General features: G+C 46.9%; 2 protein-coding genes across 18 annotated transcripts in view; both read right to left on the minus strand.

Moving 5' to 3' along the window:
• The window catches only part of LOC101079637 (transmembrane protein KIAA1109 homolog), a 235,245-nt gene that overhangs the window by 33,807 nt on the left and 178,958 nt on the right, over positions 1–22,480 (minus strand).
• kiaa1109 (KIAA1109 ortholog) overlaps positions 1–22,480 on the minus strand; it is a 64,673-nt gene that overhangs the window by 33,285 nt on the left and 8,908 nt on the right. For 15 of the 17 annotated variants that reach the window (XM_029827523.1, XM_029827446.1, XM_029827480.1 and 12 more), the window contains 37 exons: positions 20,613–20,691; positions 20,039–20,130; positions 19,589–19,706; positions 19,338–19,493; positions 18,905–19,002; positions 18,517–18,701; positions 17,930–18,036; positions 17,519–17,739; positions 17,188–17,406; positions 16,822–16,959; positions 16,089–16,265; positions 15,659–15,787; positions 14,981–15,100; positions 14,547–14,893; positions 13,287–13,537; positions 12,803–13,040; positions 12,159–12,650; positions 11,499–11,772; positions 11,007–11,144; positions 10,807–10,877; positions 10,527–10,700; positions 10,053–10,173; positions 8,940–9,086; positions 8,462–8,589; positions 8,170–8,372; positions 7,763–7,960; positions 7,475–7,689; positions 7,157–7,308; positions 6,528–6,678; positions 6,263–6,415; positions 5,914–6,154; positions 5,600–5,748; positions 4,552–4,783; positions 3,359–3,520; positions 1,056–1,240; positions 797–972; positions 157–727 (listed from right to left, as the gene is read on the minus strand). In XM_029827523.1, coding sequence (XP_029683383.1) covers positions 157–727; positions 797–972; positions 1,056–1,240; positions 3,359–3,520; positions 4,552–4,783; positions 5,600–5,748; positions 5,914–6,154; positions 6,263–6,415; positions 6,528–6,678; positions 7,157–7,308; positions 7,475–7,689; positions 7,763–7,960; positions 8,170–8,372; positions 8,462–8,589; positions 8,940–9,086; positions 10,053–10,173; positions 10,527–10,700; positions 10,807–10,877; positions 11,007–11,144; positions 11,499–11,772; positions 12,159–12,650; positions 12,803–13,040; positions 13,287–13,537; positions 14,547–14,893; positions 14,981–15,100; positions 15,659–15,787; positions 16,089–16,265; positions 16,822–16,959; positions 17,188–17,406; positions 17,519–17,739; positions 17,930–18,036; positions 18,517–18,701; positions 18,905–19,002; positions 19,338–19,493; positions 19,589–19,706; positions 20,039–20,130; positions 20,613–20,691 — 7,008 coding nt within the window. The remainder of the gene's footprint in view (positions 1–156; positions 728–796; positions 973–1,055; positions 1,241–3,358; positions 3,521–4,551; positions 4,784–5,599; positions 5,749–5,913; positions 6,155–6,262; positions 6,416–6,527; positions 6,679–7,156; positions 7,309–7,474; positions 7,690–7,762; positions 7,961–8,169; positions 8,373–8,461; positions 8,590–8,939; positions 9,087–10,052; positions 10,174–10,526; positions 10,701–10,806; positions 10,878–11,006; positions 11,145–11,498; positions 11,773–12,158; positions 12,651–12,802; positions 13,041–13,286; positions 13,538–14,546; positions 14,894–14,980; positions 15,101–15,658; positions 15,788–16,088; positions 16,266–16,821; positions 16,960–17,187; positions 17,407–17,518; positions 17,740–17,929; positions 18,037–18,516; positions 18,702–18,904; positions 19,003–19,337; positions 19,494–19,588; positions 19,707–20,038; positions 20,131–20,612; positions 20,692–22,480) is intronic. The other 2 variants (XM_029827473.1, XM_029827467.1) reach the window with 2 other exon arrangements.

Here is a 22,480-nt window from a genome sequence, read left to right on the forward strand (position 1 = left end):
AAAAATAGATAAAAAATACTGGAGCCCTTGAAACCTCCCACAATAAGAGCAAGTGTGAGGGGGGTCGTGTCCACATGCTGTTAACGTTGGTGAATTCTAGGAGACATTATTTAAGCAACACTTTCTAAAATGATCTTGGCATTGAATAATATTCACCTTAGAAGTACGGCGCTCCGATCTTCCAAGAGAACTGCGTCCTCGGGGCTCTCTCCGCCCAAGTGTGTCCAGGCCCGTTGGGGGCCCGTTGGGCGGGAACCCCCCAGGGACGCCAGCTGCTCCGGCCATCCCTCTCTTGCCCTTCAGTGTGTGTGTGGCGCTGCGTCCCCCGTTGAGGCTGCTGCGAGAACTGCGGCTGAAGTCGGAGGACCTGAAGTGGCGGTACGGACGCGCCTTGAAGGTCGGCGTCGGGGAGGCGGAGCCAGCAGTGTAGCGGCTCAGCTTGATGTCGGTCTGCGTGGCCTTGATGTCATCGATCATGGTGCTGAACTGGTGGATGAGGCGCACCAGAGCCATGTCCACGCGCTGGCTGATGGCCTGGCACGCTATGGTGAAGTCGCAGTGGAACGTGTTGTAGTGGCGCCGATTGAGGTCATGAAAGGACAGAGGCGCTGCAGTGGGGCCTTGTGGGGAACTGGTGGACTTCTCCATCACCACTGCGTTCAGGCTGAAGGTCTCGATGAGGAGAGCGGGCTTAAACTCCAGCGGGGGGAGGTTCATCATGCCTCGCCTTCACATGCACACAAGCAAAATGGTTACGAAGAGTCCAGAACACCTTTGAAGCTCAATCCAAACTGACCTTCTGGACTTTTTGTTCTTGCGTTCTTTGGAGGTGTCCGAGTCAACGATGTCCGCTCTGAGACACTCCAGGTTGCCAGAAAAAGACAAATGCTCCCCAAAATACATCTTGTAACTCAGAGGGGTGGTGTCCTGAGCCTGGATGCCTGTGTAACTCAGCAAAGGCTTGAAGACGACCTGAAAGTGACGGCAGACGAGGCGTTAACGACCAGATCAGAGGGGCGGAGCTTCGGACCGTCGGGATGCTGCTCCGGCCGCACCTGGGCGTCGGCCAGCTGCACCGCCGCCGGACACTGGTTGCCCTCCTCCACGTCGGCCAGCTCGTCCTGGCTGGTGCTGCGCTGCGAGTGCTGCGAGTGGGTCCCGTCCAGGGTGTTCTGGTCACTGGACAGCACCGTGTTGAAGTCCGAGGCCGAGGGAATGGTGGGCAGGATGCCCAGGTTACCTGGAGGCACGGGGAGGGGTTGGAGACGTTGAGATGTTACTGCAGCAGCAGCAGCAGCAGCAGCAGCGACGCTACGATTGCCTCCTGCTGCTGGGGGGCAGAGCCGGGAATAACATGTATATACGCACCATATATACATATATACTATGTGTATGCAGTGGATGTATGTATATATATATACGCACCATATATACATATATACTATATATGTGGTGGATGTATGTATATATATATATACGCACCATATATACATATATACTATGTGTATGCGGTGGATGTATGTATATATATATACGCACCATATATACATATATACTATATATGTGGTGGATGTATGTATATATATATACGCACCATATATACATATATACTATATATGTGGTGGATGTATGTATATATATATATACGCACCATATATACATATATACTATATATGTGGTGGATGTATGTATATATATATACGCACCATATATACATATATACTATATATGTGGTAGATGTATGTATATATATATATACACACCATATATACATATATATATGGTGGATGTATGTATATATATACACACCATATATACATATATACTATATATGTGGTAGATGTATGTATATATATATACACACCATATATACATATATACTATATATATGGTGGATGTATGTATATATATACACACCATATATACATTTATACTATATATATGTGGTGGATGTATGTATATATATACACACCATATATACATATATACTATATATGTGGTGGATGTATGTATATATATATACACACCATATATACATATATACTATATATATGTGGTGGATGTATGTATATATATACACACCATGTATACTTATATACTATATATGTGGTGGATGTATGTATATATTTAGAATATGGGAAGACACAACAGTGTCGTCTTCTCAGGCTTCCTTCCTTCCTTCCTTCCTTCCTTCCTTCCTTCCTTCCCACCAGAATATGTTTGGCTGTTGTCTTTTTGCTTTTTAACATGCTCAAAGTGTTTGGCAGGAAAATGGGAAAGAGAGGGCCTTTATCTATCCTGCACAAAGGTTGTCAGGGTCAGGGTCAGGGTCAGGGTTAGGGTTAGGGTCAGGGTCAGGGTCAGGGTTAGGGTTAGGGTCAGGGTCAGGGTCAGGGTTAGGGTCAGGGTCAGGATTAGGGTCAGGGTCAGGGTTAGGGTTAGGGTCAGGGTCAGGGTTAGGGTCAGGGTTAGGGTTAGGGTTAGGGTCAGGGTCAGGGTCAGGGTCAGGGTTAGGGTCAGGGTCAGGGTCAGGGTTAGGGTTAGGGTCAGGGTCAGGGTCAGGGTTAGGGTCAGGGTTAGGGTCAGGGTCAGGGTCAGGGTCAGGAGCACTCTGACTGGCTGTGTGCTTTGAAATGATTGAACGTTAAATACTACATCTGTATTTGAGACGACACGAAGCAACGCGAACCCTAAAAAAGGATTTTGTGGAAGCCTGAAGAAAATGTCACTTCTCTGAGCATCAGTCTGATGGTCCCTCATCGCTCCTCACTATCTGTGGTGCTCAACCATCTGAACACCAGGACAACATTCTCACACTGTACGTTGCTTTGGACAAAAGTGTCCAAATAAGTTCAATGTGAATTCTGGTTTGGAGACATTCTAATTAGAAAATACCTTTCGCCCCCCAGCAGGGGCAGCAAAGCAATACGATGGAAAGAGCTAGAGGATAGCTCGAGCCCGTGATAACAGGAAATAATGTAGCTAAAGATTATGGAGACAAACACAGGGGGATTTAACTTTTCTCTACCAAACGAATGAATTCATGAAAGCACAACAGTGACGACCCCTAACCTCCGCCTGGGCTGTTAGGGTTCGGGTTAGGGTTAGGAGCAGTTAGCCTTTGGTAGTTGATGGAAGTCATAACGGTTGACAGGAGGCTCCAGACAATCTAGTAGAACATGATATGAACATTTCCCTGCATCCCTTCGCTGGTTGGGCACGAGTGGTGACCCACAAACTAAATTAGAATAATGACACTGGACTCTGCATCCATCAAATGTAGAGGAGACTCAATTGAAGTGAATATGAGAGGGGCAGGAAAGAGGCAGCAACAGATGCCCAGCCTGCCCAGTCTGACCTGTCTGCAGGCTGTTATGCTGGGAGCGATTCACTGGGGAGTCCTGGAGCCCAGGCCCTGTTCTGGTGCCCACTGCATTCGACATCCAGTTATAAAAGCTGACAGAGGAAGGCTCCGACAACAGCGGGTGCTCAGTGAGCATGTCTGTCCCCAAGCTGTTTCCTGAAGTGCAGAAAGGTTGAAAACATGCTACATCAGCAAACACAAATAATGGCAAAGGACCAACATCTCAACAGGAGATGATGTCGTGCATCATAGAAGAACACAAGATTCAAGTAAAGCGTGACTACACCTCAAAACCACTTTTTTCCTGTTGAAAACACATTTATTGGGTATGAAGTAGTGTTGGAGATTGATTTTGGTCCAACTTTTGACATTTTCCTGTGTGTAAGTGCTTCAGTTGGGTGTATTTTGTATTAGAAATGTAAGAGTGACGCCCCCTATGGGCAGAGCCCAGCTTTAAAAGCTAAATTGTGCTATTGGCGTGGGCTGGAGGCCATGACATGTTTCTTTTTTCCCCTAACTCTGGCAAATGACATTTTGGAGGCAGCTTCTGTCACCAAGCGCCACTATTGGCCCCGCCCCTTCTACAAAAGCAGCAGCTGGCTCTCCTGAAAGGCTCAGACTTGGAAGACCACCGAGTTTGTGATAAATTACTGCTCTGTGGCAAACACCAACACTGTCAGAGTTGCTCGTGAGCTAGTGTCGATGTGCGTTGATGACTTTTTACTAGAGGGTCGTGGTCGTGGGGAGGGGCTATTTGACATTGGCTGGGGGTGCCCGACCTGCTCCATGGAGCCCCACAATCACATGATGAAAGTTAGATCTTCTCACCTCTTTTCCATTGTAAATGCACTTCAGGAAAATATGCGGCCTTTATATTAGCTGTGAATATCACGACTGACCAGTAGACGTCCCCTCGTTATAAGAATTCTTCTTACACTGAGTGATCTTTGGTCTCCAACATTTCTGCACTTTTGCAAGAAATCTGGACTCCAATTTTCTTTGAAAACATTCGTATTTCAAGGATTAAGCAACATTACAACTAATTATTTTTTCCAATACAACTTCCAGCCTGCTAGGAACCCCAAAACAAGCCAGAATTGATTTAAAATGTGAATGATTTAGAGCAGCCATGCCAACATTAGCAGGTAAAATTGAAATTTTGAGGAAAAGCTCCTAATTGCTGGTACCTGTGCGAGTGAGCGAGCTGCTCTTGGCCGCTGTGGCGGCAGATGCTTCGTTCCTCGGAGGTATGCCCTCCAGCAAGTTGTGCAGACTCCGAAAGCTGCCTGTCAGATTGCTGAGGAGGCTCTCCTTCCTGGGGCTGTCTTTGGCTGGCAGGCCGGCGCGGCTCACGTGGGCGGGGGAGTCGGCCGCCGTGTCGCCGCTGGTGTAGCTTAGCGACTGGTACGGATGAGAACCCTGGGTGTCACACGGGCAGAGAGGTTACAACCACAAACACTGCTGAGACTCAACCTTAACACAAGGAAGTATATCTGTTGTTGAGAGGGAGGACAGATGATGCAGTGTTCTGTAGACTTTGGCTTTTACATTAAATAATGAGTTGACAGAACATTTTATTTTTGACCGACTGCTTGAGTCACAGAAAATAAATCAGAAACATCAGAGCTCAGACCCTCATTTCTACAATGTCGTCTGGACAAAAACTGGTCTTAATTTACACAGAAGAAACGAGCACAACATGGTGATGCGTCACATCGGAATTTGGATTATTTGAATGTAGTGTGCAGCAACACGAGCGCCGAACCCCCGTGCTCTCGATACCGCACCGGCACCGCCCCTTCAGGGAGCTATGGCGCCACGGGGAGAGGCGTGTCTTAATGCCCACGCCCCTTCAGGGAGCTATGGCGCCACGAGGAGAGGCGTGTCTTAATGCCCACGCCCCTTCAGGGAGCTATGGCGCCACGAGGAGAGGCGTGTCTTAATGCCCACGCCCCTTCAGGGAGCTATGGCGCCACGAGGAGAGGCGTGTCTTAATGCCCACGCCCCTTCAGCGAGCTATGGCGCCACGGGGAGAGGCGTGTCTTAATGCCCACGCCCCTTCAGGGTCCTCCCCGTACCCTCTGATCTAGTGGCAGCTTCCTCAGAATTCCCAGCACCAGCGCGGCCCATGGGAACGGCTGCACCCCACCTGTGGACCAGCGCCCCCTGCAGGGGAGAGCTGATGCTGCACAGGCCCAGATGCCGTACGGCTGCTTCCCAGCAGATGCACTGTACCTTGATCCTGAGCGCAGACTCGTTGTGTGTGTGGGACTTCGACAGCTTCCTCATGATTTCCACCCCGCTGACGGGACCAGAGTTGGCGTCTTTAGGAGGAGGACGGCTGCACACTCCCTCCAGCAACATGGTGTGTTCACTCACTGTGGCTTCACAAAAATGACAACAAATAAACCTCCAAAAAGAACAAGAGGTTGTTCCTTGTGCCAACAAGGGTCCGATCGTGGACCTCCATAAACAGAATAAAAGGTAAAACAGTAACGGATGTGAGGGACACAGAACAAAGGAACAGACAGAAAGATGAAAGTTCGCACCTGCGTCAAATTCAAATTCGGCTCCATCAGCACTGGTGTCACTGGGCAGAGCGGCACCATTGTCCAGGCCCAAAGTGATGTCGCCTTCACTCTGCTGAGGCTCTTTGGGTTTGGCCAGCTGGTTGGGCCTCATCAGACCAATAGCTTTGAACCCTTGGGTCACCACAATGAATTTCATCCACTGTCGGGCCAAAGCTACAAGCCCCTTCTTTAACGTCACAAGTGCCGGAACGCCGTCATTCTGGGTGACAAAGGAGAGGAAACCTCTAAATGGCAGAGCAGCACTATTAGGATCCCTCAGCACCATTAAACCATGAAGGGAAAGGAGGGCAGACGGTGGCGTACTGACCATCGTTGCCTCTTCTATCACGGAGTAGTCGGCCTGCTGCAGGTAGCGGTGCAGGATGTTACAGAGCATACAGGAAGGGTTCTCATGCAGATACCGAGCTCGCTTGGTCACACGGTTGTATTTACTCCTGATGGGAATGTGGATGCTCTTTTTCTGAGGAAGAACAATGGAAATAGTTCAAGAAGTATTTTGAACAAATTTGCTTGTTTTTTGTGAGTATTAATGCGAAGGGTTCGAGCCTGGCTCTCCATGGAGACCTGCTGACCTCCAGAGCTTCGGTCATGATGCAGCCCATGACAGCACAAATCCGCAGAGTTCCCTCCATGTCCAGTTTACGCAGAGAAGATTTGAGTTGGTCAACGGGAACCAACCAGGCTCCAATTGCAGGAGTGGCTGTGCTCAGCAAATTCAGCTGCCTGGAAGGAGATCAGGACCATGCAAATCACAGGAGGGGACACCTTTTAACGTTCTAACATTAAAAAAGACATCCTATTAAGATGTACCCAGGGGCCCGGGGACCCAGGTACCCAGGGACCCAGGGGCCCAGGGACCCGGGTACTTGAATGATGAAGCAAGTCAGAACTGAAAGAACTTATCAGTTTGAGCAGTGGAGGGCTAAGAAGCTGGCAGATTTGCAAGACCAGCATGTTTGATAGCGTTTGACACACAAGAGCAGACAGAGTTCTTCAGAACTCAAGTGGTGCTACTGCACATTCTGCCTTTGGAGCACCGATGGTGTGAAAGAAAGACCCGTAGGTCTGACAATAAAATAGACGAGCCCTTTGAAAAGCTGGGTGTGATCCACAACATCGTACGTACACGTTGATGTTATCATGCAAAAGCCAGAATAGAGTCGATCTTCTGAATAATAAAGAACCGGGCCGTGGTCAGTACCTGGAAATGGCCTGTGAAGGGGAACGCACATTTGTCGGAGCAGCAAAACTGAACCAGATCTGCCTGATTGTCAGTTTCATGCTGCTGGAGTCAGGAGGAGGGGGCATGAGGGGCAGCTCTCTCTTCAGGTCGTCCGACTCCACCCCTTCATCCTTCAGGGTATGAAAGCGTAGGAGAGTAGATGACATCACCGGTATAGGGTTAGGGTTAAAAGACTGCAGGACACTTTCATCCAGCATTATAAAGGCCTTGACTGGACTCAAGTCTGAGAGAATCCAATCAAATAAGCCTTAGCTAATGACGCCATAAACATTTCACCTGTTCATCGGAGTCATCGGAGGGTTCGTTGGCATCAGAAACGGGACTGATGGCATCGTGTGGCAGGTTGTCATCGGACATGTCTGTGCTGTAGCCACTGCCTGTCTGAGAGCCGGTGGAGCCGTTGAACTTGGACGTGCCAGGTTGGCCCCCAGTGTCAGAGTTGCCCATCACACCAAAGGCATTATAAAGAACGGCTCCTGACTGACGACCTCCTGCAAAGTGTATGATAGAATGTTGCCACCTGTGTTCTCAAGATGGGACTATTCCTGCTCAGGGATGTCCAACCTTTGACTGTGAGGTTTTCAATGCCACACTCAAACATGATCCAGCCCCACTTCTCCAGGCACGCGATGCGGCCAAGATCACTTGCTGTTGCCTGGGGATCCGTTTCATCAACCACTGAAAACTCCTCCAGCTCTTCCAGGCCAAACAGCACTTTGGACTTTTCCAAAGGGATTGCTGTGATGGCACACATGCCGATGTCTGAACAGAACCGGGAGGAGATGTAGGAATATAGCAGACAAGAGTTAGGACAACAGAAGTGGAACATACACCAAATTTAGGATTACTTTGTGTGAAATGCTGAAAGGTTTGAACTAAGCTTAATGTTCTAAATCAGGGGCAGTCAATTATTTCCTTTTCTTGTCAAAGTCTATTCACAAGAAGAAGCGGAGCCGCTGCTCCAGTCTGACCTGTGGAGTCGAGGCCTCGCAGCTGGCTGTGGATGCGGTGGATGTTCAGCCTGGCGGCGATCTCTTTGCCTTTCTCGATGCCAGCGTTGGAACGCAGTGAGCCAGAAGACTGAGGCTGCATCTTGGTGGCCGAGGCGTACTTTTCCAACATGACGGATGGCCGTCCGTGTTCCGTGGTGGGGGGGGTTTCCTCTACAATACCCCTGAAAGGACCAGGAAGAACCCGTTTGACGTTCCATCCAACACGTCCACGTGTCCCTGCTGCATCGCTGCACACTAATTGATGTGATACCTGTTCATTCTGAACTGAGTGGCAATCCTGTCGAAGCACAGAGCCACAAGAGACACGTGTGTGACGCACTTGTTAGTGCACGATGGCGAGCCCTCCTCCACAGAAGCCTGCAGCAGGCAGAGATTCACCTGCACACACAAGAATGTTCAACACGTCATCATGAGCCACGCTGCAGTGCATGACGAAAACTAGACACTTTGAAAAGGAATAATTAGGACACACATTCAATTTGAATGCTTATGTCTCACCAGATGAATGGTCCTATAATCTATGGAGCAATTTTTGGATATTTTAATGTACAAAGGGATTTTATCAGAAAGATAAAACACAAAGGAGGCTAAACTGTGTAGCTTATCAATTTAGCATATGATGATGTGAAATGAAGAGTGAAAATCTATATTGAGCTGCTGCAAAACAATATATAAAGTTGCAGATGTACTGCAGAGATGGCCTGTCATCATCTAGCCATGGCCCTCACCTTGGGGACTGAGACGTTGGCTTGGAGGCCTTTGATTTTTACATTATCCGGTTTAACCGACAGGTCTGTCGGCCCATGAGAGATGTTGAGCAAGGTGGCGTCCGGGCCCTCCTTGACCAGCTTAGGCTCTTGCTTTCCCGTTTGGCTCTGTGTGGGGCCAGAGTCAGAGAACGGGTCAGTAAGGCATCAAATAGTGCTGCGTAAGGACACTTCACACCCTCTCTCATCACAAGAGTTGCTGTTCGTGATTTAGTAAATTAGCTGGCTATCGAATTTGATTTATTCAGTTGCAATCAGAAATCACCAACACCCCCCCAACTATTGCAAAGATTGATCACTTCTTTAAGAAAGCAAAACTGTACATTGAGGACTTCTTTATGAGTTAAGTGGGACTCCATACAGAACCACCACAGGACATAAATGATGACATTAGTCAACACCTATATAATGTGGCTTTGGAAGCAGTTTTTAGAGTGGAGGACAGATATTGAAGCCTTTTAGGAGTCTGAAATGCTGGTTCAGTTGGTTCTGCCGTGATGCAGGTGAAGCCCACCCATAACGGTCTTCCAGGTCAGCTGCCATTGTAGCAAAAACAAGAGGGATTAGTTCATCCCCACTTAAAGACCTATAAGATTGTTTTGTAATTAACATTTCAAGAGAGCTTTATTCAGAAGTTTAACACTGAAGAAACTGGAAGAAAGCCCAATTTCATCAAGAGCCATTAAAAAGCAAAGTCAGGGCACCGAAGGGAAGCCCCCGTATGACTGCAGGACACGTCCATAACGTTCGGATAAAGGCTTCGCTTCTTAAGGTCTCCATTCTTGGCTGCAAACATATCCCAAGAGGAATCTAGATAGGAGCACCGTGTTGGGATACAGTTCTATGGGCTGGAAAAGATCCTGGAGGGTTCCTCTCAGTTAGCCAACTCCAATCTGACAGGAAGTCTTTGGTGGTGCAACACAAAGAGCATCAAATGTGACTGAGCAAGGCTTTTGCATGTGAAGGATGGGCAAAGGTGGCTGCATACTTCTGATTGCAACTGTATATGGAGATTTAAATCTTCACAGTCCTAACAGAGCCAAAGTGCTCCTGTCTTTGCACCTCCGTACGTACAGAATCAGTCACCGTTGACTTGCTGATTTGATAGGCTTCATTGAGGACTTTGCCGTGTAGGTCATCCAGAATGGTTGCAGGGTGACGTATACTGGCAAAATGAACCATGGACTCAATGTACCTAAAAGAAAACAGGCATTAGTCCATATTCATGGCCAGCGTCAGAAAGGCCAGGGTTTTCTGATGCCCAACATCTGCCCAAACTTGCTATTCTGGCTGTTTGATTTCACCAAAGGCTTCCTACGCAATCAGAAAATGCAATAACTAACACCAAAACTTTGAGAGCTGAATTTTAAATTGAAGTTTCAATATTAGTGTCCATAAGGATTTGACTTATTTGAGGCAAAAAATGTGACAAGGAGGTGAGGACCACCAACTCATATAATATAGCTTTGAAAATAGAGGTAAATCCATGTATAAATGAGCACTCAGAAGTAAAACCCTCAAAGGCACGCAGTTCGCTATCGTTGTTACCTGTCCAGAGCTTCTGCCACAAGGGGTGTAAGAACCACATTGATGGCACCTTTCACCTCCACTATAGCAGTGGTCCTGGTCTGTGTTAGCGGTTGTTCTAGAGTCCAGTCGTCTGTTGCTGTATCCTCCTCAGCGTTCGCCATGGCCCTCTTATCCAGTGGTGTGTATGGTGTGCTGTTTTCAACCAAATCATTCAACTAGATAAAGCCAGTTTCAATAATTCCAACAGGATGAGCACTAAGTCAGGAGGATTCTGACAGATGGACGCTGCCTTTCATACCTGTTGTTCTCGCCCATCAGCTCAACCCCTCTGTCCAGTAAAGAGCTGGCTGACAAGCCCTGCTTTATCATCTGTAAGATCAAAGCAGAGTGTATTTTATGAGTCAATCCTCAGATATTTTCCATCTATAGATGAAGAGATTCTGAAATTTGAGTTGTATATTATGTTCATTAAGTCTGCGGAGTGTTAATGACAAAGACCTTAAAACTGGGGACAGACAGCTGGTCAAAGGAGGCGGAGCTCTCCTCACTGGTGGGTGTGTCCAAATCTAAGGGACGATGAAGAGAAGATTTCGACGTCCTCTTATTGGTGGGTTGTTTGACAGACCAATTGGAGACCTAGGAATTTGAGGGGGACAAAGAAAAGATAAATCCAGCAATTCCCAGTGAAGCCAGAGGCCCTCTTCCATGCCTTTGGCCATCTATCACCAAGTAGGATACAATTTCACAGATGAACGGACGCTGTATATATGGATCACCTAAATCAAATTCACACAGTGTATCAACACAAAAAAGAAATAAATCCACAAAATATCTGCCAAATCTTCTCAAATGAAAGTGCAGCCAGTCTTTACAGACTCTTCATCTGATCAGATATTTGGTAGAATAGAATTTAAAAAGAAAGCCAGTTAAAATAAAGCAAAACAATATCACAGTAAGATTCTCCGTGGACACAATCTAAGCTAACATTACCTGGTAATGGGCGAGATAGCTTTGGTAGCATGCCATAACATGGGGCTGGCGGGTCACAGGCCCTGGTTCAGCAGTCTTCTCTGCTTCCACTGAGCTCTCCTCTTCCATGGCCAAGGCTGAGACAAAGGAGGCCTGGGATGTGTGACTGGGCAGGGGCTGGGGTGGCAGTGGGGGCAATGTCGGGGGCATGGGCAAGGGGCGAGGCTCGGTGATCAGCTCTCCGTTGAGAACGTAGGTGAGGGGGCCTTCAACGCTGTGATAAATGGAACTCCGGCTGGAGGGGAAAATATTGCGTCAGAGGTGTTTATGATCTAGAATTTAAGCTCATCTTGTGCTACCTGAAGCCTTTCCTCACAGTAGAAGGATTATGTGTTTGTGCAGTGGCTGCGTCAGCGTGGCTGAAAGAGCATTCTACCAGACAGCATCTGCCCCCTTCCAACATCTCCTTTGCCACAAAGCCACAGCCATCACAGATGGTTACATGATTCATCCTTTAGATGAGATCAAATTGAGATCACCTTAATCCTGCTCTTAAGCAGGAGCCAGCACTCTATTTTACTATCATAGTTGCAAATCTTAAAATGATTGGGACTTTTATAAGAGCAGCTACAGCAAGTCAATTGTTCTGCACGCCACCGTGGAACCTTTCTGTTAGCACACCTGTAGTGGTCCATGTGGTACGCTGGCTGCTGGGGCTGCTGCATTTGCTGCCTCCTCTTTTTCTTGCGGCCCGGGTACGTCCCCGGACCCTCGTCTGCACTGCTGATTGGTTCAAAGTCTTCAGCAGCAGAGAAGTAGGCCTCGCTGTCAGCCACCGACATGCTGGAGTCTGCCGAGCGGTACTGGTGGAAGGTGTTGGAGTCTGCTGAGGGTGTGAAGGGAAAAGAGCCATAGCTCCTCCGCTGGCGTGGTGAGTCCAGGACATTCTCGTCGCTGCGAGAAACCTCACTGCTGAACTGGACGCCTCCAGACAGGACTGGTGGAGGTTTGTCAGTGAAAACAGCAGCCGACAGGCTCTTTGTGCTGCCCAGTCGGCCCGAATGCACCGAGGACTGCCGCTTAAGGGGAGAGCGGAGGGGTGAGTGCACAGAGGAGCGGTCCTGGGAGCTATTGGGTGAAACTGCAGAGCCCTCTGGAACATCTCCTAGGGTGCTGCAGGTGAGAACAGGTAAGTAATACTTGGAGTGAAAATGAAACCTTCCAGTTATTCCTATGTGCTTTTATTCATAGGGCAATATCTGAACATACATGACACATTAAACAGCACCGCACTCGGGCCAGAAGAGGACGTGGGCTTTACTCACTCGGCAGGGCTTTTCCCATTCATGGTGTACATGTGCTCTGTGCCTGGTGATGGACTATCCCGCTCTCCCGCCAGCAGGGGCAGTGCTGCACTACATGAACTATTTTCTTCAGACGATGATGCAGAGCTGTGGGAACGTTGGGGAACCTGGAGGCTGAGAAGTTGATGCCCACGTCTCTCCGGCAGCTCAGGGGGAAGGCATGGCGAGCGTGCGTCTGACTTAAGTCCAACAACTCTCCCTAAAAATATTTGTAGATTGGCATTTTCATGCTGGTCACAGTTTTATCAAATCAATGACAACGTGAACTATGACATTCCAAAATAAATTCTAATGTAATGACTAAATAGAGGATATGGGTCAAATCTGACTGTAAGAAGAAAGCATATGCTTGTAACTGGATAGAAAGGAATGCTTGGTCTTCATTTAGCTTTATGGAAAAATCAAAACTATATATGCAAATTTCGATTTAGAAGCAGATCGATACCATCTACTTTTGGTGTTTCCTTGGTAATAATCCACTCCCCCGGCTGTAGTAGAGACTGGCCGTAAGACATGTCAGAGTCAGTGCTGGAGGAGGAAAATGCAGACGAAGACGATGGGGTCAGCTCTTCAAGCTTGAAGAAATCCAGGCTCATGTTGGTGCCTCCAAAAAACCTGCAACCTCCGAGGCAGCCACAGCGGTTCCTGCTGCGCTTGTTGCGGTTCGTGGCCTCTTCTGGCCACAGGAACCAGAGTCTGAGAACGAGACAGCAATGGAGGAGATGATCACAGAGTGATGCTTAAAATGATGCTGTATCTGCAGTAACAAAGAGAGGCTGCAGCTTTCTGTGGACCATTGATAGACAGCAGTGAATTAACGCCTGCATTCATCTCCTCACTGTCCCAGTAGATGAAGCGTTTGTGTTTCCATTCAGGACCATAAACTCTTCAATTGAATAATGTGCATAACCTCCAATAATCCTATAGTTTGGCAAAGGAAATATCAAACAATTTCAATGTCAAGTAGGATGATCTGGACTGAAAACCGTTCCCTGCTGCTTGATGAGAACTTGAAAAGTGATGGTGGCTCTATGACCACAGACAGCCCCACCAGTCTGCCGGCTTCAACGTGCTTAATTATCATATCTCTACTGTGTACCATTTTCACACAAAGTTTCACGAGGGTGATTTTGTTAAGAATTTTCCAAAAGGGTTATCGGACCTTGACAGCTGTGTTGTCAGTGGTACTCAGGGTTAGGGTTAGAATGATGAAAAGGAACAATAGCAACTTATTAAAACTTTTTTTTAACCCAAACAGTTGATGAGGGAATTCTCCAGCTTCCAGGACCATGTTGAGTTCACCATATAGATGACAGGTGTCAAAAGGCTCAGTTACTGGGAAACATGCAACGGTCAGCAGGCGCTGGGAGCCTGTGAAGACGTCTGGAAATGGACGCTGCCTGTTTGGCAGCCAGACAGGAAGAGGTCCCTGATCAGGCTGGGAATGTCACCTTTTTAGGAGAGCTCACTGGGGTGCGTCTGCCGTCTGAACGTTCCCTTCGGAGAGGCACTTTTCTGATGTTCACCTGTACTGGAGCTTTGTTGTCTCCAGATTGCGCAATATAAACGTGCTACCCGATCAGTGTTTTGTGGCTTTTCATTTAAAAACCTAGCCGGAGTGCATTTTGGACAAAATCTTCCACGACACAATGTGAGATGCATGAAACACACAGACGAGACACAAATCCTGGTCTGCCCTAAATACCTTTTGGTCTGAGCATCGTGCAGTTCCAAAAAATGTCTCTGGACTTCACATTTTGCCGGGTGGTCAGCAGCCAAAGCAATATCTGCAGTAATGAGGTTCATGTTGACTGAACCCGCCTCCAGCCAGACAGAACGGCGCAGCAAAGGAGGCTGACCAAGAGCTAACGGCTGTGCAGGAGCCTGTCCTGCTGTCTGCAGCCTGGTGGCCTCAGCATGCTGCTGCTGCTGCTGCTGCTGCTGCTGCTGCTCGATGTACTGCCGGATGTTCACGTCTTGCACCATAGCACTGATACCCTCTCCCACTGCCTGGTTGTGAAGGTTGCAGTTAGCTACACGAATGACGCCTGTCTGCGCAGACAGAATGGAAAAGATATTGTTTTACATACTGCTTCAAGTTGTCTTTATTACAGTACATAAATGGCTCCGACGACTTACCTTGATGCTGGTGGCACAACCGTGCTCCACCACAAACAGGTCGACTCCATCCATGGCCAGTCGGGTCATGGTGTACTTTAGCTCCTCTGATGTGCGACAGTGACCAGGCAGGCAGCTCATCTGAAACACAAAAATGATTCAGCACCAGAACCTGGAATTTTCATGGAAGCTAGCTTGCTGTTATCCAGCCTGAGGCCACAGCTGCTGTAACTAATGGGGGGCTCTCTGGCACAGGTTAGAAAAATATCCTTGTACATATTCATACATATTCATACACAAACAACACCTTCCTGTGAGACACACACACACGTTGCCTCTTTATGTTACTTTAAACATTATTGTGTGTGTTGGCTCTGCGGACCAGTGTAGCTTCTGTGATCAATAGCTTCGTGCAGAAGCTATTTCAGCTTCTCCTGCTGTGACACGCTTTCTTCTTTTTACCCTAACCCTTTTCTTGTCACAAGTCTTGTGCAGTGAGAGTCATCTTTAGCAATCAGGTCCAATTTTCATCTCCTTTAAGACTGGGCAGCTCTGACACCCTTTCAATGCCTGAGCTAGGATCAGCACTTTGGGTTGCTTCATGTGTGGACTTCAGACAGGCATCGCAGTTTGGAGCTGGAAGAAATTCTGCAGGAAATAAAACAAGGAATAAACTGTGTTTATTATTTTTGTTTCAACCTTGGCATCACAATTGCGACGATCGGCGCCATGCTGGCAGATGACAGACGGCTTTGGTTGTTCGAGCTGGAACTCTTGAGACACCACATGGAACAGGAACGTTTCCCCCCACTCTATGATGCTGGCCACCTAATAAAGAGACACAGACAAACACTGAATGATGGTCTGGAACATCAATAAAGAATGTTCACAGTATAAGCCAACACTGCAGTAAAAACGGTCAGTCTGAGGTAGACACAACGAGGAACGCCTGGATACAGCAACACGACAGCTTCTTGTAGCGTGATTAGAAAATCTGGGAGATTACACAGGATTCATTGTGCTTCACACAATATGACTTGAAATGTGCCCGATACTCACGCACAAACACAATTATCACTTCAGCTGAGAGAGTCATGATCTATGAGGCAACAATTCTAATCACACCCACCTGTGGAACGGTGACCCTACCAGTGAGCCCCCCAGCCTGCATGTCAATGAGCCACGCATACTCCAGTGTGTCGCTGTCCGCAGGGAGGCCCTGAGCGGAGAACATTGCGTGAGCCCTCATCTGGAGGCCAGACAGGCTCAGGTGGCCGTCCCTCAACACCCCATCGGTGGTGGGCCGCTGTGGGCAAATGCATCGAGTCAGACATGCAAACACTTCCAATCAGGAAGACAAAGGAAACGTTAGCATCCTTTCATCCCTATTTTGGTTGAAAAATATCAGGGGAAGCTTGTGGAATTTGAAAAGACATTTGCTCTGACATTTGCTCATTTGCTCCAAATAAAGGTTTCACAATTGTGATCCAATCAGATACTCACCTGCAAAATAGATTCACAAGCTTAATTTGTACCATTTCTTTATTGTAACCCTCTGATCACAAACTTCCATAGGTTGAATTCTAGGCTCATGTAGAAACTGTTCAACACAAACATGAGTTTATATATTCTGATATGTATATAGTATTCACCCTCTGTACCTGTACAGGTATACAGGGGCCGAGTATCCATTTACCTGGATTATTGTAAATATACATCCTCTTTGTATACTCCAAATTCTATTCTATTCGATTTTATCTTATTTTTCTCTGTGTGCTCTTGCTGTTGTTGCACTGTAAATTTCCCTGTGTGGGACAATAAAGGATCTGAATCTGAATCTGAATCTGACCATATGTCCCCACCTGACAGTTGTCACTGACAAAGATGTGAATGGGAGAGAGGAGCAGCTGAAGCATTGTCTCCTTATAACCTTTCTTCATCTCAAAACACAGCCGCTCCAAGAAGCCGGAGGGACCCTCGGGACCTTCGCTGCTGCAGTGCTGGAGGCACAGAGGAGAGTGAGCATACATGCAGACACTAACACCACGCTGCTATCAAATGTGAAACGCTAGAAATTGTGTAGCTGGCAGAGCTAAATGAAAACACTGAGAAATGTGCTACCATTAGTGTGGGCTTCACCTTTTAATGTGTGCTTCCTGACAGTACATTCATTTATTGTAAATCACACTTAAAATGTAGAACAATAGAAGCTCTTTTGAAGCATTTACCATTGGAAGCCGGCCATGGACTTTGTAGAGGTTGATGTACACGGTGATGTCCCAGGGGCGTAGGTCAAGGGGATGAAAGTCTGAGGTGTCCCTCCGTTCGCTGTCCTCCACTCCCAAGGGAGACCAGCCCAGGCCGGAGGAGGTGGAGGTGGACAACACGGGGCTGGACACAACCTCTTCAAAGTCTGTGTACATGTCATACTCACCAAAATAATTTTCCTGCGATAATGGGGGTAAGATGGCGTCACTATTTAATACCTCAGACATCACAAGAACCACTCATCTCTCTGGATAGAACCCGGTTACACACTACGATCAGACCTTCCCGTACCTTGATGGAGATGAGTGCTCTGAGCAGCGGTCCGTAGAGGATGATTTGGGAATCTGGTGACATTTCCATCTCCACATGAAGTCTGTCAGGGGGCAGCTCCGAGGGGTCAGTGGACAGGCGGGTGTGAGCAGCAGCGGTAGAAGCAGAAGTGTAGCGTGGTGGAACGGAGGTGTGCTCAGGGGGGCGCAGAGCTGACAACATGGATTCTTCCATCTCTGACACTTCACACACAAAAAACATGCAGATTAATAGAAAAATAATAAACAACATTGTGCTGAAGTTTTTTTTAAAAAAGAACTGTATTGATAATGGTATTGATAAGGATTCGTTAAAAAGTCCTGTCAACATGATGGACAACATTAAAAGTTGATAACAAAGGGTTAGAGCACAGTGCTGAAGCAGCAAGCTCACACGACTGTTTGAGCTGCTCATCAGCCTTCTGGGGGTAGATGGGGTGCCACGTGTAGTCGATGATGAGCAGGAAGTTGGGAACACTCCAGCAATCCACCCAGCCGGCTCTGATGGGAGGAAAAACACATCGAATCTGCACTTAGTCTGAAGACACCAGGCTGTTTTCTAATCATTTCGAGTGGATTTTCCAGTCCGTCTTTGACTTTATGGACAGAGTCTCCAGGAACTACAGTCACGGCCGCCGTGAGACGCTGAAAGGGTCATGCCCAATCTAGAAGCATCCCAGTGGGCAGCGCTCCACAGGCAATTCAGATGAAGGCTCGTACAGAGTGAAAAACGCTACTAACAAGGACAATTTTCTAAACTTTTATTGAACTTTAGTGTGGTGTTTCCAACATGGGGACACTGCTTCCAACATTTGATAGAATGGATACTGCCTAAAGGGGGTGAAGACAGTAACATGCACAAAGCTACTAACACATAACAGTCTCAAATTAGACAGAAGACACGGAAGAGACAGATGAGAACATCTCCTGAGTGGATCCTGTACAGGAACCAATGTTACAACTCACTGTTTCCACACTCACTCTGCATGGGTGATGTTCCTCCAGCGGGACTTTGCTGTTTTGGCTGGTGGAGCACTTTGGTTCTCCCCTGGGATAAACATATCTGGGGGAAGTTTGATGTTCTGATAGTCTTTGGCCAGAGTGAGGAGAGGGCAGCGACTTGGGTGGCACTCTGGCAAGGACAGTCGCAGATCTGTGTCCTCTGCCTAACGAGGAGAAAGCATTCACGTGCACGTAAACAACCCTGAAAACTTATATTTGGTGTCCAAGAGGTTAGACCTAGTTGTAGATAAAACAATATTATCCACCTTAATAATGGGAACATGCTGATATCCCAAACAGGAGGGAAATAATAAGGTTTTAGTTGAAGAATAAATTAGAAAATGGGACAAATTACAGCATGACTCACCTTCAGGCTGAAACGTGTGTGGCAGGTGGCTGGAACAAACTCGTTGAAAGGCAAAGTGAAGTCTATATTGAGCGTCTCACCACATGCTGCCAGGTACACTACAGAAGATCCATAAAAGCAGCGGATTAGTCTGTACTGCTCTGGGATTTAAAGGAGTATATAGGGTCTAGTAATACGGTCTGGCTGCTGTCAGGAGCATCAGCTGGCAGCAGGAACAAGGCATTTGCTTGGCAAAGCCATTTCACAGCCACAGCCCGAGAGCGGTTTTTTACCTTTTGGCATCTTTAAGAAACTAGTTACAAGTAATATTAAGTTGGCCCACATCAGTTAAATCGTCCTCACAAATTACTGTTATATTTACATTTAATCCCTTACTTCTCTAATTCTAGAGATAGCCAATGATATGTTTGAAATTCACAGGCTTTTGTCGTACCATTCTCCTGCTGCTTGGTGGAACAGTCGACCCAGTTGTGCTGGTTTGCTGCCCAGATCATTTCAAACTGGTGGAAAAGGATCTTGAACGTCCAGGAATAGGGGACAAAGGAATAGATATCTGGAGCACTGTCACTTGCCCAATCTTTGATCAGGTCTAGGAAAGGAAAAAGAAAATATTGTGTGCTTACGTATATTTCAGTGTGGCACTGAAGGCAGCGAAATGGCTGTGATGCTGGTGGACTCGCTCACCAGAGAAGAAGTTTTTCTGAGCATAGATAAAGTGATAGGTGGCCTTGTACACCTCAATCTCACACTGCCACGACTGAGGCATGTTCCACACCCGAGGGTAGCTGGCTATCACATGAAACTGGAGAAGAAAAGATAACCAAGTGTTCTGGTCATAAAGTCAAATCACACCAATTTAGGCTGTCAAGCAGAAAAAGCTCTTGTGTTCTCCCAGTAAATTTTGGACGTTGAAAATGGAATGAAATTCACACTCAAAGTCTATATTATACCATAGCAATTCTAATTTTAGAAAAGTGATGGTATGGTAGCTGCTAGAGGTATTCTAATTTTAATAGATTAAAAACATCATTGAAAATGTAATTTCCATTATATTACTGAAAACATGTTCCTTCATTCACTAATATCCATAAAAACCAAATGGAAAAGCTTCTGGTCCAGTTGTGTGCTGCTTACAGCCAACATCTCCGCCTCCAGGAGAGTCCTGTACTGCATGCTGCTGGTGGTGTCCACGTGGAGCAGCTGGCCCTTGATGGTGGGGGAGTAGCCTGCAGACAGGCAGAGAGACAGGCAGGCAGAGAGACAGGCAGGCAGAGAGACAGGCAGGCAGAGAGACAGACAGGCAGAGAGACAGACAGGTCGAGAGACAGGCAGGCAGGCAGAGAGACAGGCAGGCAGACAGAGAGACAGGCAGAGAGACAGGCAGGCAGAGAGACAGACAGGCAGAGAGACAGGCAGGCAGAGAGACAGACAGGCAGAGAGAGCCATTAATTCTCAAACACAAAGCAAGGCCTTCTTCTCCATAATAAACCTTGATGACCAACTGTACTGTGATGATGATATTAACAATTACGCTGGCAAGAGAAACAGTTCCTAGTATTAATTTTTTATCATTTCTATATGGATATAAATCAGTGTTAAGGATTAAACTGTAACACTGATCATAAGGAGCTAAAATGATGATATTTCAGACTACGTTATTATTATTTCAGTATTATTTCAATCATATTTCAGAATATTTGAAACATACCATTCTCCCCAACAGTCATGGGGATGTTGACCTCCAGGTAAGAACCTGCACCTACATTCACATGAATGGCGTTGGTTTCCTGGCAACAAACAAAGATAAGCATCATGTCAATATAATGGCCAGACAGGAAGAAATAAAAGAAGATTCTTCCTGACTACGTGCAGTCTGCTTTCTTCATACATTTATCTTGACATTATGCACAACATTCAGAGCTTGTTAAAATTCCTCGCACAAGTAACCCTAACCCTAACTGCACACTACAAAAAATCATGAGAGAGAGAGAGATGAAAGAGAGATGAGAGAGATGAGAGAGAGATGAGTGAGAGATGAGAGAGAGAGATGAGTGAGAGATGAGAGAGAGAGAGATGAGAGACAGATGAGAGAGAGAGATGAGTGAGAGATGAGAGAGAGAGATGAGAGAGAGATGAGAGAGAGATGAGAGTGAGAGATGAGAGAGGTGAGAGAGAGAGATGAGTGAGAGATGAGAGACAGATGAGAGAGAGATGAGAGAGAGAGATGAGTGAGAGATGAGAGAGAGAGATGAGAGACAGATGAGAGAGAGATGAGAGTGAGAGATGAGAGAGGTGAGAGAGAGAGATGAGTGAGAGATGAGAGACAGATGAGAGAGAGATGAGTGAGAGATGAGAGAGAGAGATGAGTGAGAGATGAGTGAGAGATGAGTGAGAGAGATGAGTGAGAGAGATGAGTGAGAGAGATGAGAGACAGATGAGAGAGAGATGAGAGTGAGAGATGAGAGAGGTGAGAGAGAGAGATGAGTGAGAGATGAGAGACAGATGAGAGAGAGATGAGTGAGAGATGAGAGAGAGAGATGAGTGAGAGATGAGAGAGAGAGATGAGTGAGAGATGAGAGAGAGAGATGAGTGAGAGATGAGTGAGAGATGAGAGAGAGAGATGAGTGAGAGATGAGAGAGAGAGATGAGTGAGAGATGAGAGAGAGAGATGAGAGACAGATGAGAGAGAGATGAGAGTGAGAGATGAGAGAGGTGGGAGAGAGAGATGAGTGAGAGATGAGAGAGAGATGAGTGAGAAATGAGAGACAGATGAGAGAGAGAGACAGATGAGAGAGATGAGTGAGAGATGAGTGAGAGATGAGAGACAGATGAGAGACAGATGAGAGAGAGAGAGACAGATGAGAGAGGTGAGAGAGAGAGATGAGTGAGAGATGAGAGAGAGATGAGTGAGAGATGAGAGACAGATGAGAGAGAGAGAGAGAGACAGATGAGAGAGATGAGTGAGAGATGAGTGAGAGATGAGTGAGAGATGAGAGACAGATGAGAGAGAGATGAGTTAGAGATGAGAGACAGATGAGAGAGAGAGACAGATGAGAGAGAGAGATTAGTGAGAGATGAGTGAGAGATGAGAGACAGATGAGAGAGAGAGACAGATGAGAGAGATGAGAGAGAGATGAGTGAGGGATGAGAGACAGATGAGAGAGAGAGACAGATGAGAGAGATGAGAGAGAGATGAGTGAGGGATGAGAGACAGATGAGAGAGAGATGAGTGAGAGATGAGAGACAGATGAGAGACAGATGAGAGAGAGATGAGAGTGAGAGATGAGAGAGGTGGGAGAGAGAGATGAGTGAGAGATGAGAGAGAGATGAGTGAGAAATGAGAGACAGATGAGAGAGAGACAGATGAGAGAGATGAGTGAGAGATGAGTGAGAGATGAGAGAGAGATGAGTGAGAGATGAGAGACAGATGAGAGACAGATGAGAGAGAGAGATGAGAGTGAGAGAGGTGAGAGAGAGAGATGAGTGAGAGATGAGAGACAGATGAGTGAGAGATGAGAGAGAGAGATGAGTGAGAGATGAGAGAGAGAGATGAGTGAGAGATGAGAGAGAGAGATG

This window comes from Takifugu rubripes, chromosome 2 (assembly GCF_901000725.2).
Source record: "Takifugu rubripes chromosome 2, fTakRub1.2, whole genome shotgun sequence".
Taxonomy (NCBI): Eukaryota; Metazoa; Chordata; class Actinopteri; order Tetraodontiformes; family Tetraodontidae; genus Takifugu; species Takifugu rubripes.